The 17,201-nt window shown below is 40.6% G+C and overlaps 2 protein-coding genes across 2 annotated transcripts; one reads left to right on the forward strand and one right to left on the reverse strand.

Moving 5' to 3' along the window:
• Nucleotides 1-330: 330 nt before the first annotated feature.
• On the reverse strand, nucleotides 331-14,212 carry LOC105395420. The gene is made up of 10 exons (XM_048627159.1): nucleotides 14,047-14,212; nucleotides 10,044-13,513; nucleotides 9,257-9,323; nucleotides 8,349-8,558; nucleotides 7,522-7,644; nucleotides 6,901-7,103; nucleotides 6,323-6,463; nucleotides 5,251-5,405; nucleotides 3,203-4,910; nucleotides 331-2,946 (listed from the first exon to the last, which is right to left on the reverse strand). Exons 2-10 carry the CDS (start codon nucleotides 13,239-13,241, stop codon nucleotides 2,293-2,295), a joined length of 6,459 nt encoding a protein of 2,152 aa, XP_048483116.1. The 5' UTR covers nucleotides 13,242-13,513; nucleotides 14,047-14,212; the 3' UTR covers nucleotides 331-2,292.
• A 9-nt stretch (nucleotides 14,213-14,221) lies between these two features.
• LOC105388074 (probable 39S ribosomal protein L49, mitochondrial) lies at nucleotides 14,222-15,175 on the forward strand. The gene is made up of 2 exons (XM_011558915.3): nucleotides 14,222-14,383; nucleotides 14,662-15,175. The coding sequence occupies exons 1-2, from the start codon at nucleotides 14,267-14,269 to the stop codon at nucleotides 15,127-15,129; spliced, it is 585 nt and encodes a 194-aa protein (XP_011557217.3). The 5' UTR covers nucleotides 14,222-14,266; the 3' UTR covers nucleotides 15,130-15,175.
• The last annotated feature ends 2,026 nt before the right edge of the window (nucleotides 15,176-17,201 follow it).

The raw sequence follows: 17,201 nt of genomic DNA on the forward strand, positions 1-17,201 counted from the left end.
ATATATTCATTGCAACTATGTATAATATTATTATGTATTTAATGTAAGTACTTCTTTCTATATTACAGGTTAAAGTGTGGTTTCAAAACCGGCGCATGAAGTGGAAGAGAACCAAGGGCGTCGCCAAACACAACAAAAAGAAGCAGGAAAAGTAGATTATTTAGAGCTCCTACGCACTGGCGACCATGGTCGCCGCGACCTGGCCGCGGCGGCCAGTGAATTCTGGACTTTATATGGCAATCGCTATAGCCCCTACGCACTTAGCGGCCAGCGGACATGTACTGGCGACCATAGACGCGGCGGCCTGGTCCAAACAATTAAACAGCCAAGTCATGAGATAAGGATATGTTTAATAGACAAATTCATTCCTTCGGTACACACCATTCGCAGTACCTGTAAATTAAACTAAAAATAATCATAATTATTGTAAAACTAACGTATCTTTGGAAGAAATTAACATCCGGTCTATGGAGCATACATTTTGTTCATTACACTGTCACCTCGCGAGCAAAAGCTATAACGACTGCGGTACAAAATCATCATATTATTAACCAAAATCCTACGCAAAAAAAAACAAATGTTTAATCATGATGTTACTTCCAAAACACTAAAATACTAGCACAGTATCATAACATTCAAAAAGATTATAGTTGTTAAGGCAATATCATCTCATTTTATTTATTAGGCTGTGTGTACTTCATGTGTCTCAGATCATTCAAAAATAATAAATTCAACATTATTGGAATCCATTAGGAACTCGAGAGCACATCGCCTTAACAAAACCTCATAGACTGTACAATGTGTATTTTTAATTTTAACATTTGGACCTTTTCTATATATCATTGGACCAAATAAAATACTATATTTTCAACAATAGATATATAACAGTTTATTACAAGTTCAACATGAGCGTTAAGAAATATAAAATTGAAACTCTCCAATGTATGTTGTAGTCAAATTCACTGATATATTATGTACATGGCATGTTACAATTACAATCTTTACTATTAAGTCGCTTATTTTAGATTACTATTCAGATACACAGGGGAACTTTATATCATCATGTACGCAGCATAGCTCCTGCACCAACTTGATAAAAAAATACCAATCCATAATTTCTGATATTATCATGGAAGGATATTTTTTTGTCTATGATTAAAATTAATTTAAGGTACTCCTGTATATGTTTGATTATATTACAAGTTACATATTTTTCTGTCACTCAGGCACAGCACAATCACCTTTATGTATACTGTTATTACTTGATACTTTAAATATTTATTTCACACAAAATTTACTTAAATATTACATTGTGAGCTATCACTAAATATTGATATTGTATGTCGATACTAAAATATCATAGGTAAAGCAAGGACCAAAGAGATTTGTTAAAACTAATTATAATTTAAGATGAATGAAATGTTGCCAATATTGTGACACTTTTTTGTTTAAATTATATTTTAAAATGAGAATTAGTTTAGAGTATGACATAATGTTTCTTACGCGGACGTTTACACGTGTGTGGATATTCAAAACTAACATTACATAATTAATTACACTATTCTATACATAACAGTGAAGTTCACACAAATGATACGATTGGCGGATTTTAATGACGCGATATTTATATAAATATAAATGCACTTGAAATTCTGACTAGAGAATTTTGAATATGATAATGCCATTTCGGATTTAGCGTACGTAATCTTTTCAGATTGTATTCTATAAGTTACATAATATTATAATTTTAAATTAAATGATGATGATATACATAATGAATGTCTTTTAAGTTATAGCCGAATACCCCTAACGTGAAGCGAATGAATAAGCCAGCGTATCATTTGCACAAATAAATAAAAAATAAATCTAAGTTTTCAGAGTAATATATTTAAACACAATCCTTGTCACGTATGTTCACAGCGCCACCGCACGGTCCTACACTAGTATATACACAGTATATAATCAATATTAAGGCTGAACGGTACAATCTCACTTAACATATTGCATTTCACCTCACTCACTCGTCGCCCGAGTTCCGTCACGACACTTGAGGCAATTTATTATAAAGCGATACGAAAATAGGCTTTTCTAAACGAGTTCTCTCTACACTACACTTACACGATATGTAGTTACATCTACCACACCGAGATATGCAAACTGCACACCGTATCACTAAACACAGTTCTCCGTAGTGTCAACACTAACACTCACTTTGTCCCGAGCGTCTGATCATCAGACACTCTCTTTTTGGTCTCTGGGTCATCGCTACACGACGACAAAGTAAACGTTTCGTTATGGCAAGCTGCCGTCCTGCTGCATGACAGGAACTTGAGGCACCAGCACCGTCTGAGGGATCACTGTCAGAGACTTGGGGATCTTCGGCATGATCATGGCCGCTGACATTGAGGTGGAGGGTATAGACATGGGCAGTGTCGGTGTAAGCACTGTTTCACTAGTGATGGAGACCGATGACCCCAGTTGGGGTATCTTGATCGGTGTGGTGGTCACTAGAAGCGATGGGGACGACACAGTGGGCACAGGCAGCGTTTGTGACGTCACTGTCGCTGTCTTAGCCGGAATCGGCGCTATAGTAATATTCTTCAGGCCGACATTCTTCAAAATCGTCGCAGCATTCCCCAAATCACTCAACTCTTTCGCCTTATCGTCCTTCTCTATGCACTGGGTCATGGTGCCCCCGTTGCCCAATATAGTCGAGGGGTGTATTTCTGTGATCAGCGTCTCAGAGTCAGTCGAAGGTCGTTTAGCTTTCGGGTCCCCGTCTTGTAACTGCTGTAGTTTCTCTCTCCTCATGATGCACATCTTGTTGTAGTCTTGGAGGGTGATGTGGTAGCGCACTCCGGAGGACATGACCTGCACAAGGCTGGGCAGGCTGCGTCCGTCCACGGCGGTTTGCGGCGGCTCCCGCGCTATCTTGGCTAAGTTTGCCTGGAATTGAGGAAAAGTGCTCATGTTAATAAGATTAAGGATTAATTTATGTTATGTGCGTGGAAATTAAGGGATTTTTTAAGCTTTTCACGAATTCAAGATAGTATGTGGAAAACGTCATAACGATTACACTTTTCCTAAAATATAAATCCGATTCGTAGAAATTCACAATATGGACGCAAAATTAATAAATCTATCACAGACCCCAATTCCCAATGATAAAGGTTATCTTACTAAAAATAAACATTTAACTCACCGGAGTAATAGGCATGAGCGTCGGCCGCCACGGCTTGCTCGTAGTCTTCTGCTTCTTGGGAGTGTCGCTCTTGGGAGCATCACTCTTGGACGATTCCTTCTTCTTCTCCACTGGAGTGTCAACCTTAGGGGGGTCTATTTTAGGTAAATCAGGCATAGGCTTAGCTATAGGAATAGCGGGTAATGGCGCCGCCGCAACCTCGGTAGGATCTGACGCTGAAACGCCTTTTACCAACTGCTGAATATTATGAAGCACGTTTTGAATAGCCTTCCTGCCTTGAGAGTTAGGGGTGTTAATCGCTATCAACTCTGGAGGCAGTTGCTTAGACTTTTTCTCTTTAGGCTTTGGTTTAACCATAGGCGGGGGCATAAACTGCTTCTTAGGTTCTTTGTCTTGGTTGGTCTTTAGCAGACTTTTCCCGTTGACTGCTGGCTTTTGTTTACGGAACTCTATGAGGCTTATAGACGGTTCCGAGCGGCGCGGCGCATCTGTGACTACATTGTCGTACGCCCGAAGCCTGCTTTGTACTGAATCGCTGTAGTTAGCGGCGTTAGGCGACGCGTTCTGCGATAGCACTAGGTCTCCTGACCGGAAGTACTTTTCTAGCAGAACTAGATGTCGCAGAAAGCTGGACTGATTGCCGTAAGGCCTCTGCAGTTCGGTCCAAAGTTTCTTAGTCTCCACGTCGTATTGAATGGTGGAGTTGCACTTTTCCCAGCCTTCGGGAGTCACGCCTTTGACATTATTGAATTCAACATTGCACTGTAAGTTCATTTCTTCCTCACCTGGGAATAATTCTCGCACAGATATGGACGGGTTGGTCTCCAGTCGCTTCACTGGGTTTGAGTATTTCATATCACTGATTTTCTTTGTTGTCTTCTCGACAGTCAGCTTTTTGGACAGCTGACTGAGGTTCTTCTGCACTTGAGTGAAGCTTTCAGACATTTGCCATTTGTTTTTCAGTGTGGTTATATCCGCTGGCCTCTTGTTAGGAATGCTTTCTATTGTGCATTCGTCATTGAGGTTTATATTCTTCATAACAGTGAGCCCATCTTGAGATTTGTCCGGGTCACTGATTTCCCCATCCTCTTTCTTCGACTTTTCTTGCTGGGCCATGGCGAGGCCTAGCTTCTGTATCCTCTTGGCATTTTTCTCGTGTATCCTGTGCTGTTGTCCTGGCTTCTGAATGCCGACGACTCCCTTACCTATCCTCTGTTTCTGTGTGAGGTTGGCGGAGGGTTTCTGTAGGAACTGTGCCGGGTTATTCTGCTTCTGTAGCAAGTACTGCAGCTCTGTTTGTTTGTCAACGGCTAAGTGCGGCGTGTCGACTTCCATTTGGTTTTCGTTCTCTGATCCGTCAGACGTTGGCTCGCTTGACTTGGCTGCGTTAGGAACGAGTATTTTGTTGGTTGATATGAGGTTTTCTATGTCGTCTTCTACGGCTGGGGTGGGTTTAGGCTGCTGGGTGCTATCATTGCTCTCATCCTTCACTTTATCTGTGTCGTGAGAGCTTTCGGAGGTTCTCTCGTTGCTCTCTCCGCTCTCCCCGAGTTTCTCGGGTTCCGTGGACTTCCTCTGCTTGTTCTTGGTCTTCTTCTTCTTCTGCTTGCCGCTGGTGTTGAGCTCCGTCTCCTGGGTCGCGCTCTGCTCGGCCTCCGCGTCGTTCTCCGACTCCGGAGGCACCTCCACGTTGTATATTTGTAGAAGTCTGCAAAATGAAAAACCGATTTATTAACATGCTTTTGGTTATCTATACGAAAATGAGTGGGTACAAACAAGAAAACTATTAAGCTAGCAGTGTGGCTAAATAGACAAGTTATTTTATAACATGAATATGAAAAAAGTAAAGCTTGCTTGTAAATAGAGCTACAGAAAAACAATACAATACAATTTGAAACCTTTCAACCCTACCATCACGTATGTATATGAAACCTTTAAACTCAAAAACTATCCTATAAATAATAATGTTGGATGTAGCCACACCCCAACGCCTTCCTTTTTCCCAGACCCTGGTATAAAATATAAATTTTATTTCATAAATCCCTTACCGTCGTCTATAGTTCTTGGCTTCGCTATCATTCTTATGTCCACTCCTTTGTATGATGAGGCAGTAGTAGCGGCAGGGCTTGCACAGCGCCGGGCGCTCCGTGAACTCGACGGGGATTCCCGCCTCGCGGAGTAGCGGGTTCAACTCCAGGTAGCCCTGGGGAGAAGAAGGTTTGGTAAAGAATGTGTCAAAAATGGTATGCCGAAAGGGGGTGCACAAGGTGTCATTCTAAACAACTTTTCAAAATTCGACGGAGTTTTTAATATGCAGAACAGTTTCTTTTACGAATTTTCAAAAGTAGTAGTAAAAGTTGCTAAGCAAGAGAAAGATTTAGTTTCTGATAGGCAAAGTTAATTAGTGTAAAGAGCACCAAAGAGGTTTTTTCAGTTTATGTTACTTCATTCAACAGTTGGTTATAGAGGGCTCGGGCTGTTGATATAAAATACCGTTTGCATACGACGCTTTAACGACTAAATAAAAGCTCTTGAATCTCCAGGGTGCCTCCAAAGAGCCTAACACAACCAAGGAGTATTGACATTCCGTTTTGAGCTTGAGTAGCCCCCTTCAGAGTAAAATTTATGAAAATTTGTTCATAACGATAGCACATGGTGTGTAGCTTTATACAACTAACCTGGCTCACGATGTGTAGTGATGGGGTGCAAGTATACAGTAAAACTATAAAGTTCTGAAAACGGAAGTGGATTCTAACTAATTGTTACAGACTGTATTTAATCTATGTATTATATTTATTAAAGGACAAATCCGTTAAAAATCCATACGCAAATGGTATTTTTCTTTTAATATGTATGTTAATGTAAGTAAATAACTGATAATGATAAAAAGTATTTGCAAGATCTCTCAAACTCTTTATTGTCATGACTTTATAGTTGGACTGGTTGGACTGTAGTTATCATCGATATAACTTGCCGAAAGGATAAATAAAAGCCCTTCATTTTGCCTCCAAAGAGTCTAAACTCTAAACCAACCAAGGAAGGTATTGACATTCTGTTGACCCACTTCAGATTAAAACTTAGGAAAATCTGTTCACATAGTGTGCAGGTATACACACTGACCTGGCTCACGATGTGCAGTGTGTGCAGCTTGGTGTGTCTGTGTCGACACAGCGCACACGACATGAGCGGGGCGAGGGCGGCGTGGTGCGCGGTGCAGAGCGGAATCGTGTGTAGGCCGGGGTAGTCGCCTTCTAGCTTCAACTGTTAGGGAGAGAGTAAGTAGAGAAATGTTAGAGGCTATCAGTGATATTAATGAAACAGATTTAGGGTTTTTTGTGGTACGGAAACACGATCCCTGTTACATAAAGGCCTATATAGAAAGAAGGATTTTTAAAGCGTAATCCGCCAGTTCCATACAGCGATTCATATAACGGGGTTACATTTTAGTACTAGACATGAGCGTTTATGATGATGATGAATAAAACAATGAAGTATACCAGTTACATTTACGTAAGTATACATAATCTAAGACTAACTTGTAAATCACATTTAATTCACTTTAGTCTAACTTGTAAATCACCTTTGATCATCAACACTTTTGATTTCTACATCCACAACTTATATAGCAGACACGTATGGATTAAGTAACCTTTTCCAGCAGTGACACCGAAACAACATACAAATAAAAACCAACTCACCAGCCGATTAACCCCATCCCTCATCTTGATGAGCCACTTCCTCCGTATGGCCCGGGCTGCCGGGGCGGCACAGCCGGTGGTGTGGCACACGGCGGCTCGGCCCGACGTGGCCGGCGGCTCCTCCTCGCTCTCTTCTTCTAGAGGGGGGGAGGTGGAGGGGGGTTGTGGTGGCCTAGGGGAGGAGAGAGGGGAAGTTAATTTAAATTTTTATCGAAAGCTGAAAAAGTTGCTTTTCCGTGAGAGTAATAATAGTAGTATTAATATAATATGTAATTAAATTAATATAAGTATAAATAGAGCTTCTCACCAGTATTTACTCCACTGGTTGTAGCTTTTTCCACGGGAATTCCGAGATAAAAACTACACTATGTGTTAATTTCGCCATATTTGTAGCTTCTAGATTTATACATTGCAAATAATTAAATGAAAATCTGTTGAGCCGTTATCTTGTGGGAGTTCCGGGATAACAAGTATCCTATAGATAAATGTTAGAATGCAGAGTGTCATCTTCCTGCTTTCCAAATTTCGTCCAAATCGCTCCACCCGTTGTCCCTCAACACCGCAACAACCACCTACACATACGCACAAACACAAAGTAGGTTGCCACTCACTTGTCACTCGTGGCGGGGTGCTCTGGCGGCATCTTGAACGGGCGCTTCCGGTACGAGGGGCAGTTGGCTCGCCGGTCCACGTGTCTGTAGCACGCGTCGCACAGACAGCTGTCTATGGTCAGCTTCTCTTCGTCTGTAAGGAGGTTGAGGTTTTAAATAAGCATAAGCAGATTAAGCTCCAATTTCTCCATAGTCGGTTAGATCGTAAGCAGGGAAAGGTTGATCAATTATACGTCATCTCCATATTAAAATCTTGACAGATGTGTCAAAAGTCAAGCATTAATCCCTGGTTATGCTCTAACCCACTTTGGCGAAATGGGCACTAAAGGGCAGATACACGAGATGAGAAAACTAGATGTCGTCAATCATGGTTATTGAATAATGGACCAGGTATATTGAAATTGGTAAAAGGAGGCATGGAACGTAGGTGGAAGATTTCATGTCACACCCTTCTTTGAAAGCCGCAAAATGTATTAGAAACAGGTAGCCATGATAAGAATATCATCAAACTTTATGCTAGGCAGGTCTGCTGGAAAATGCCGGAAAAACCATTGGAAATCCCTTATGTTAGCTCTATGTCATTGTTGAGGAATATGAAAAAAGCGGCATCTCACCATTACACACACAAAACCCATTAACATTGACACATAACTTATTACAGTAACCTAAACTTAATAAAAATACATAACAAATTTAAAATCTCCAAACAGAACTATTAAACCCCACAACCGATTTTGACGAAACATAGTAACAATCACTCTTACACAAATCAACCATAGGGTAGTATACTACCCCTACATCACTAATAACGTAATAACACAATAAAACAATACTCACTATCCAGCACCTTCCGTTGCCTCTCTGAGCTCTTCATTTGCGCTATATGACACGGCGTGTCGAACAGGCCAAACTTGCCGCCGCAGTAGAAACACTGGTCCTGACACAAGCGGCCGGGGTGAATGGAGAATGAGGATGCCTTCTCAGGAATCACCAGGTTCAGGGTCTCCTTGGCTGGCTCTACTACCGCCTCCACTGCCGTCTCTTGGTCTAGAAGGTTCGGTTGGTTTTAATTGGGAGTTTTGAGGTTGGGGTTATGGTTGGTGATGTGTAGTTTTTGTGGATTGATATTAATATATAGACATTATGTTTTGAATGTTACTACAGATGTTTAAAATTAGCTTTAAGCTTCTGTTTCGATACATTTGTTTTTTATCTTTATTTTACTAATTTCGTGAATGTGCGTGTCTTTTTTCCAGTGAATTTAACACTAGAAATCTCATTCGAAATAGCTATAACTTATCCTTGCAAAGTAAAAAGTATAGGAAATAGAAATTTTATAATTCAATAAGAGAATAAACTGAAAAGTATTGAATGTATAAATAATTCATAAAAGTTATTACTCGTGAAAATTCTGTGTTTGCCGACTTGTAAATACAGGTGGGGCTGTAATTGTATCATTTATGCTGCTCAGTTTAGCATTTCACGTATCATGCTACATTATAAAAATAATATATTAGAATGAGATAGAATGCCAAGACAAAGGAGCGAAACAAATATCATATAAATATTTTTGCTAGCATTTGGTTTATTAGAATTTAGAAGATTTATAACATGCTTGTTTTATGTAAGTACATGCAAAAAGTGCAATAGATATATAGAAGTATAAATTATGTGCAAGACAGATTAGTGTTGGAAAGAGTTAGATCATGCTTCTATCTACAGGGTGAGTATAAAATACCACACACCATGGTTGTTAAACCGGTTACTGTAATGTGTTTTTCTGTGCCCACCATCGGTTGAAGTTGCAGCACCCTGTAAACAACGAAACACATTGCTATTAATATGATGCATTTATGTAAGTATTCATTTTAACTGCTGCCCTGCTAGTCTGTGTCATTTTACATTAGTAGCTTTCAGTGTTATTTTCTGACTACAAGCTTTTATCCAAAGGTTAAAGTTAAACCACTGACCTACATGTTATGGATTCGAACATAAACCATTAAGGGCGGGCGAGAGCAAGTAGGTATGTATCTAACATTATTTACGACCGGATAGCGTTAATTTAATTACTTATATAAACAACCTATATACCTATTTTTAAAACCCCAAATTCATAATAGCTTAGCTTACAAGCCAGTGAAAAACTTAGAAGCTTTCACTCTTTGTGTTAATAAAAAATGAATTATTGCAACATCCCTGAAAAACTTAGATTCCTATTTATGCCACAATTCCAAACTTCGAAGCTTGCTGAAAAAACCTATACTTCGGCTGTTGAGAGAATGCGTTATTGACGTTCGCTTATGTTTAGTAAGTAATGTTGGTTATGTATGGGATTTCAAATATCAAAAACGCATTCTCTCAACAGCCATGCTATACTAACCCCCTTGATTTAATAACTAATCTAATCACTCTTTGACCGAGAACAATTTGTTCTTTGACAGAGAGGGACAAAACAGTTCAATAGTTAAAGCGTCCTATAACTTTTTTTTATGGATAAGGGGATAAGTTAAAACAATAAGAAAAGCATCTCACCTCGCGGCGCTCGATGGTGTAGTAGGCGTCGTCCTCCGCCTCGCCCGCGTCCATCAGCCGGCCGCGGTGCTTGCTCTTCTGGAACGTCATCTTCAGCGAACTCCTAAACTTCTTCCTGTCCCGGTCGCCCCGGTTCAGCTTGATCACAGTCTTCAACGTCCCCGTGTAGTCCCCAGCCTTGGTCTTCTTCGCGTTTATCCCGTATAAACGCTCCTTTTCCTTAGCCTTTTCGATTTTAGCCTCGTTGGCCGCCTTGTGGGTTAGTAGGCCTAGTGTGCGTAAAACATTCTCTTTGCGCTTCTGACTTTCAGGGGTCTCGACGATTATGTTGCTAGGACCCGGTTTGTTGTCTAGCGATTTTCTGATGGAAACCTTTTCAGGACTTTTCCCTGGTTTCGCCACGTCGGCTGTTTCGGAGATTTTGCTGTCACTGTCAGTCTTGGGTTTTGTTTCAGCTGTGTCTTCAGGTTTAGGTGTTTCAGTTGGAGTTTCAGGTATTTCAGGAGTAACTTTCTCTGGTACTTTTTCAGGTGTGACGACAGCCTTTTTGGGTTTTTCAGCGATTTTCTCCGGTACTACTGTAGTCTTAGGTTTCTCTGCTATTTGGGGTAGTGTCGGTATTTCTTCAGTCTTTTCAGCTATTTCCGCGATTTTACTGATTTCCGGCGTCTTAGTCACTTCAGTGCTGATTGTTTTGTCTTCAGGCAGGTTTGTGTTATCTACAGGAGGAGCTACGATAGGCTCCGTGTCCATAGGCTCAGCTTCAGGTGATTTGACAGCCACCGGCGCCGGCGCAAGAATCGACGGCGATTTCACTGCTTGAGCCACCAATTTTATCTTATCTACAGTCACCGCATTATCACTGACAATGTCATTGCCAGATTCAGAGTTTTTCCGCGATGTAGGCTCTACAGACGGTAGTTTTGTCTCCTTAACTTCCGGGATGACACAAGGCACTATGGATATCTGCTTGGAGTCTAGAACATTAACTAAGCTCTGGTTGGGGTTGTTGGGGTGCAGGGTCGCAAACTGGTGGATTTCCACTTGCGTTGTCGGCGCTGTCTTGTCTACTGACTTCCTTATCTCAGTCAGGGTCACGTCTCTACCTAGCGACTTCTCAAATATGCTGATAGCGTCCCCTGACTCTCGCGAGTGGTTGGACCCTGTAGATTCCTTCCTGGAAATGCTGTTGCGCTTAATCAGAGTGACAGAATTCGGCAGATCGACGTCTACTGACTTCCTCGCGTGGTCGCGCTTTACTATTGAAATGGCCGAGTTATTTTCGAAACAGCTGAGTACATTTTCCTTTTCAAAAGGTTTTTCAGGAGTTTTAGCCGACTGCATGTCCTTGAATTGTTTGAACTCGGCGCCTGACTTGTTGATGAGTACGACGTCGCTGCTCACCATCACTTGCTTGTTGAAGTCGTCACTAGGTTTGCTCTCAGACTCCTGTCGCTGCCGCTTTTTGTCAAATTCCTCGAACTCTTTCAGTCTGTCCATGAGCTTGTCAATGCTGGCTACTGTGCTGCACTTGTATGTTATTTCATGCTTGTTGGCTTCCACTGATTTCTCCGTCGAGTCCTCGTCATAATGCAGTCTGATGTTCTCACTGTCGTCATTTTTGGACGGCGTGCTTTCAGCTACGGCCCCTTTTTCAGCCTCTTTCACTGGAGTTTCAGGTGCTGACAGAATTATATTATTATCGCCAAGCGGCTTCGACAGCCCATAGAACTTAGACACAGACTTCGTCATAGGATCTGCGAGTGCCAACGCCACGTTCTCAACGGAAGTCTCGGCACTGTCAGGGTTTTCGATCGCCTCCGATTCGTCCAGGTTTGTGATAAGATCATTGATTTCCTTTGACAAGGAGTCTATGCTCTCTGCTTTTTCCTCAGCATCGTCGGTACAAGAGCTGGCCGCCGGCGCCTTGCTCAGGCCCAGGCTCAGTCGAGACACGTTGCTTGTCCTCTTCCCTCGCCGAGCTTTTCTTATGTTCTTTGCAACCTCTTTAGAGTTGAAAGTCTTGGACATACAAGACAGTATGCTAGTCCGTTCATTCACAAGCGCTTGTCTGTCATCAGTCTGCACCAGTAAGCTGGTTCTGTCCTCGAGGTCCAGTGAACTAGTTAAAGAGTCTAGCACTAGTCTATTGTTACTATTATTGTTGTCTGAGTCCATCGACGTACTTCTTAAGCTCGTTTTCTTTTTGTTTTTCACATTTAAAATGGAAGCGGACTCTGGCTCTGTCTTTTCATCAGTTTTCGAGTCAACAATAGGAGAAGGCACTTTTTCAATAGTTGAGATCTGTAAATTATTTTCAATATCTACATCTAGGTCAGTCTTAGGTTTATCTAGTTTTTTGTTGAGCTCCTTGCTTTCAGCATCATTGCTCAGGGTCTCGCTGAGGCTGATGTCGGACTCGGTGACATCGGAGCACTTGGAGATCTCGGAGCCGTCCCGGGAGCAGGAGCGGCCCCGCTTGAGCTTCTTTTCATCGCCCCCCTCAGGAGAGATGCTGGCCTTAGACTCGGACATGAGCCGGCGTCGCTTCTTCTGAGCCTTCATGACGACTTCATTCAGCAGATTATTCTTTGCTTTCCTCGGCTTGACTGTTCTGAGTTTCTTGGCTTCAGCTGGAGTTGAGGGGCTGTTGCTGCGCTCGGACCTCATGGAGTAGGGGCTGGTGCGGGTGCCGTGGACCAGGCTGGACAGGCTGTCCCCCAGCACCGACTTCATCATGAGCATGTCGGAGCTGAGCCGCACCCTGCGGCTGCCAGTCTTGGGGCTCGAGGACCTGGAGTTGGACGCCGGCTCCTCAACAGGCTCTGTCTTGATCTCGGAGGCGGGGATGAGAGGGACGGCTTCTTCCTCCAGCGGCACTGGAGCGGGTTTAACTGCAGGTTTCCTTCCCCTTTTGGCTCCTTGTTTAATAACTTTCTTAATTTTTTCCTTAACCACAACTACTTTCTTACTTCTTAATGTCTTTCTTATACCCAGAGGCTTCTTCTTTATTGCAGCCTTATTTTTGTTAACAGTTTTCTTAGGTTCTTTGGAGGTCTTCGGGTCATCTTGGCTTGGTTTGTTCTTGTCGTCTTCGGACACATCTGATGCCTTCTTCCGTCCTCGTTTCTTGGGCTCTGAGACAGGTTCATCTTCTATGCTCTTTTCTGACTCCTCCTTGGCTTGTTTAGTCTTCATGTTGGAATGTTAGGAGGTGACAAGCCGGTGTGTCAGACATGAGGCAACTCGGCGGATGATCGGCTCGGATCAGACAGTCCCGACTGATGCAGGTTGAAGACACAAGCTGGTGATCATTCAGGGTCTCCTTGCTTGATCTAAACTGTCTAATAAGCTCTCTTTTGGTCCAAAGTCACAACCAAAACCTTCTTTATTCTTAATAATAACTGAAAGTATTCTTCAACACCTCAATTGTTTCTTAATAAACTCCTTTAAATCGCAGCAAACACGAACTGAAATGTAATAAAAAATCATTAGCACTAAAGTTAATTGTCAACAATTAGGCTACGTGGTATCATAATGTCACCAGAGGACTTTCAACATTTCTGTTCAAAATAGTTATAAAAGTGCTGCTTTATACATATAAAACACCAATATAACTTAATTACTTGTCATTTATTAAGGATTGAACCGTAGAAACCAACAAATAACTTGTAAACCCACTCGTAAACAAAAGCCAGACATTGAATTTCATGTTCGCGCAATTAATATTTAATTTACTTTTCAGTGCACTATTTTCGTCCTTATGGCTATTGATATACGGCAGACACAGTATTTATAAACGAAAATGTTTGTTTACTACGTTAGTTACTTAGAAAATCGCGCCGGAAAACCATGAAAATCTCATGTTATGCTGTTCTTAGCTCGGCGGAGTGACTCGTGCCGCCACCTACCCAGCTGGCCACTTGCGTGTGCGTCGAACGAAAGCACCAAATCATTTCCCGAGCCGTGGCGCTCCTACAGAATGTCATCTCAAAATACTCACATAATATTCGACGAAATCTCCAAAAACCACTTTATACAGTTAATTTGTCACACAATGCACCATAATATGCGAAAAAGTTCAATAAAAACACGCAATTAAACTTACAAAACGATTTTTCAAAAGCGCAATTGTCTGCAGTCGTCCGCCATCATGTTTCCTTCGAAACGAATAATATAGTTCTTATTGCTCTTGTAGCAACTCGCTCTATTCGCTATTCAAAATGGCGGCGGTGTGGCGTTCGCAGTGCGCATTTGCGCGAATTTTTGGAGGAAAAACTAAGCAAATCTTGAACAACTCGACGGATTCTGGTGTAAAACTTATTGCTGCATCACAATCGGTAATTATTTCTTTATTTTTACACTGGCTCCTACTTGAATCTCGCTTTTACCAAAACATGTGACAGAACTAAGGGTGTACCCAACTGAGAAAACACTCCGTCTCTGACATAATGTTTTATTTAATAAAATTCTCAGATGAAATAATGGTATAATTAAATAAATATTTCAATTAATTATAATTTGTGATAACTTTTCCTGTATAACTAAAGATATTCAATGTATTTATTGTTATAAACACGTTATTAGTTATTAACAGTAATACTATTCTTTGTTACAGTTATCAGGATCTCGCAGAAGTTACTCCAACTATGCACATTCTCCATTCGTTGAAAAAGTAAAAGAACAATATGATTTTGAAATTGTGAAGAATCCTGCTGAATGGGATTATGTGCAGCGCTTGTTGCCTTTTGAAACTATTCCAGATGTTACGCCCAAAGAAAGCTATCCGTCAGGATGGATATCACCTAAGGAAGAAGCCAAGGATTTACCATTCTTTATACCAAGAACAAAAAATCATATGCTTCCCATTTATTTGAAAACTATAAATAGGGGGACAACGAAATCGACATTAATAAGGAAAATAGAAGGTGACATTTGGCTTATGAATGATGAAATAAGAGCATATTTGAAGGAAATGAATAATAAATTCATTCAAACTAGAGTCCATGAATTGGCCAGATTTATTGAGATTAAGGGAGATTATGTTGATGACGCCTCAAAATGGGCCTACTCTAAAGGGTTTTAAAATTGAAACTATGTAGAAATATTATGAATAAATAGTCTTGTAATAATATAAAATGGTATTATTTCACAGTCCTATTCTTAAGGTACCTAATTCAGATTATTTTAATATTAAATACCTAACAACTTTTAGGTAAGCAAATGTAACACAACTTTTTAATTTGTACTTTTTTAAATTTTTACATACTGTTATGATTGTATGTTAAAGTTTATGCTTATTAAGTAGGTATAATACTTATTTAAAAAAACTGAACCTTTAACATTAAGAAGGAGCAGCCCATACTATTAAAATAAAATCATACTTACACATTTTTACGATCTTATTTACTTTAAAGAATTATATAACTTAACACAGCGTATTTAGTAATATTAACTAAAGACTACTCTTTTTTACGGAAATACAAAGGTAAGTAAGCGTTAATATCAAAATAAATATAGATAAATTAATTTCCTGACGCTCGCCCGAAAGCTTTTCTCACGGGTGTACGCAGCATGAAGACGGGGTTTCGTTGAGCCGCCGCCAGGGGCGCCCCTTTCGGCGGAAGGTTTTATCTACGTATGTATAGAGCATCCGCTCACAACACTGGGCCTCTCTCGACATTATTTTTGACTCGAACCACTGGGTTAATTCAACTCAACTTTGCTGTCTCGAGCGCTCAATCACACAATATGCTTTTCAGACTACATTTTTGAGGTTAGAAGAGAACAAAAGACAGGTTTACATAACTGTTTTAGTTGGGAAGTTTAGCAAAGTTGTTGGGCTAATATTTTATGTATAGGTGTTTCATTGAACGTAGCTATGACGCGCTGGTTACATAATAATGATTAAAGATATAATGATAGCCAAGGCCGCGCGCTTTCAGGCGCACACGTGTCGTAAATTGCATTACGCCATTATTTATTCACTTCAGGGATGCTTGTCTGTGGGTTTTTAAGTTGTTTGCTTTGGTTTACGTTTGTTGTAGTGCGGTTGCCCTTATCCCTTATGTTATTCCTTATTATAGTATAAGTACCTAGGTACTGTTTAAGGTAAAATAGGTAAGTAAGTAAGTACTTAACTAATTAATTGGGAATAAACTAATTAACATTATGGTACGTAGTTAATATAGGTTTAACCTAGGTTTTTCGTCACTATCGTCAATCATCATTACCTATTAATCTGCCACTCCTAAGGTGGCCCACAGTGCTTCTTCCTCAACTTTCCTCATCCTTCCTCATACTGTCTCTTAAGTAGGTACCTAACTCTTAGGTCTAGCACTATATATCCTTACCCACCCACCTATAAGTAAGTATTTACCTAAATAACTATGGTCTTCTAACCGCGACGTTAAAAAGGGGTGTTATATCGATTGGTATCCTAGCGGAGTCTTAGATTCTAAAACTGGGACATTCGGGTATGACGGTATAAATGATAAATAATATTAATGATCTCGTGGAGGCAAGATTTATCCATCAGTCATACCTTTTCTGTAAGCATAACTCAAAAAAGTGGCAGGGGATGGCCTTATATCATCTACGTCTACGGTAAATAGGGTGTTAGTAAAGACTAGGTAACTAATGCAAGCCAAATTTAGGCTCGTGTCGTGTGTTAGTTATTGTTTCTACATTAACTAGGTACGCTACGAAAAAAAATCTTCCCCAATCTCCATAAAAACTTGATTGATCTATTGGTCATGTCATATCAATCGTGTGCTTTTTTAACCTGAAAAGTAGAGGTGTTATAAGTTTAACGTGTCTGTGTGTCTGTAGCAGCGTAGCTTCCAAACGGCTGAACTGATTTTCAATTTGGTTTTTTCCTGTCATATTATCAACAATATCAAGTCATATATAATGCTACCCCGAATCTTCTTAGCTTTATCAAAATCGGCTTAGCCGTTCAAAAGTTTAACGTTGTTTAGGTTACCTTTACTTATATAATTATTAGGAGAAGGCAATTATGTAGTAGTAGGTAGGTAGGTACTTACCTACTTAAAGACATGATTTTAATGCAGCCGTTTTGTACACAGCTAGAGCAAAAGTTTTTTCTGATAGTATGTTCACCTATGTGTGTACTATACAGATTTATTTTACCATAAA

Source organism: Plutella xylostella, chromosome 18 (assembly GCF_932276165.1).
Source record: "Plutella xylostella chromosome 18, ilPluXylo3.1, whole genome shotgun sequence".
Lineage (NCBI taxonomy): Eukaryota > Metazoa > Arthropoda > Insecta > Lepidoptera > Plutellidae > Plutella > Plutella xylostella.

Coding starts and splice junctions, on each gene's coding strand:
- LOC105395420 (XM_048627159.1), bottom strand. CDS start 13,241: ATGAAGACTAAACAAGCCAAGGAGGAGTCAGAAAAGAGCATAGAAGAT. Junction 7,104..7,521: donor GCCGCCAGAGCACCCCGCCA/CGAGTGACAAGT, acceptor TTCGATAAAAAT/TTAAATTAACTTCCCCTCTC. Junction 4,911..5,250: donor GCCAAGAACTATAGACGACG/GTAAGGGATTTA, acceptor TTCATTTTGCAG/ACTTCTACAAATATACAACG.
- LOC105388074 (XM_011558915.3), top strand. CDS start 14,267: ATGGCGGCGGTGTGGCGTTCGCAGTGCGCATTTGCGCGAATTTTTGGA. Junction 14,384..14,661: donor TTATTGCTGCATCACAATCG/GTAATTATTTCT, acceptor TCTTTGTTACAG/TTATCAGGATCTCGCAGAAG.